General features: G+C 59.3%; 1 protein-coding gene across 1 annotated transcript; it reads right to left on the bottom strand.

Annotated features, from left to right (window-relative positions):
* Positions 1 to 5: 5 nt before the first annotated feature.
* LOC109279770 (actin-1) lies at positions 6 to 265 on the bottom strand (the record flags this gene model as incomplete). The annotated part of the gene is made up of 1 exon (XM_019474638.1): positions 6 to 265. A coding segment is annotated over exon 1 (252 nt), but the record flags the coding sequence as incomplete, so codon positions are not given.
* Between the last annotated feature and the right edge of the window lie 329 nt (positions 266 to 594).

Consider the following 594-nt stretch of genomic DNA (forward strand, 5'->3'; position numbering starts at 1 on the left):
ATCTTCTCCATGTCATCCCAGTTGGTGACGATGCCGTGCTCAATGGGGTACTTCAGGGTGAGGATGCCCCTCTTGCTCTGGGCCTCATCCCCCACGTAGCTGTCCTTCTGCCCCATGCCCACCATGACGCCCTGATGCCGGGGACGCCCCACAATGGAAGGAAACACAGCACGGGGGGCATCATCCCCCGCGAAGCCTGCCTTGCACATGCCAGAGCCATTGTCCACCACAAGGGCAGCGATCTCCTCATCCGCCATGCTGACCGGGCCTGAGGCGAGTAAGGACACGGAGATGTCACAGAGTCCCCTCCTCGGAGGGAACAGAGCAGGCACGTCGAGGAGCCCTGCCACTTGCCCCCACGCACTGCAGGCCTGAAAGGATTTAATTCCCTAGGGAGCCTCAACAGCAGCGCTGAGGGATCTAAGGCGAGAGGGGACATTGAGGAGTCTTGCAAGTTTGCCCCACAGAGCCCTCAGGGCCTGAGCGGAGACGCCAGGGAGCCATAACATCTATTTGCTCCCCCAAAACATAGGCAGATATATATAAGCAGCCCCTGAGAAGACAAACACAAACCCTTCCCACACACTCCCTCCC

This window comes from Aptenodytes forsteri, unplaced genomic scaffold (assembly GCF_000699145.1).
Source record: "Aptenodytes forsteri isolate BGI_AS27 unplaced genomic scaffold, ASM69914v1 C13132025, whole genome shotgun sequence".
NCBI classification, from domain to species: domain Eukaryota; kingdom Metazoa; phylum Chordata; class Aves; order Sphenisciformes; family Spheniscidae; genus Aptenodytes; species Aptenodytes forsteri.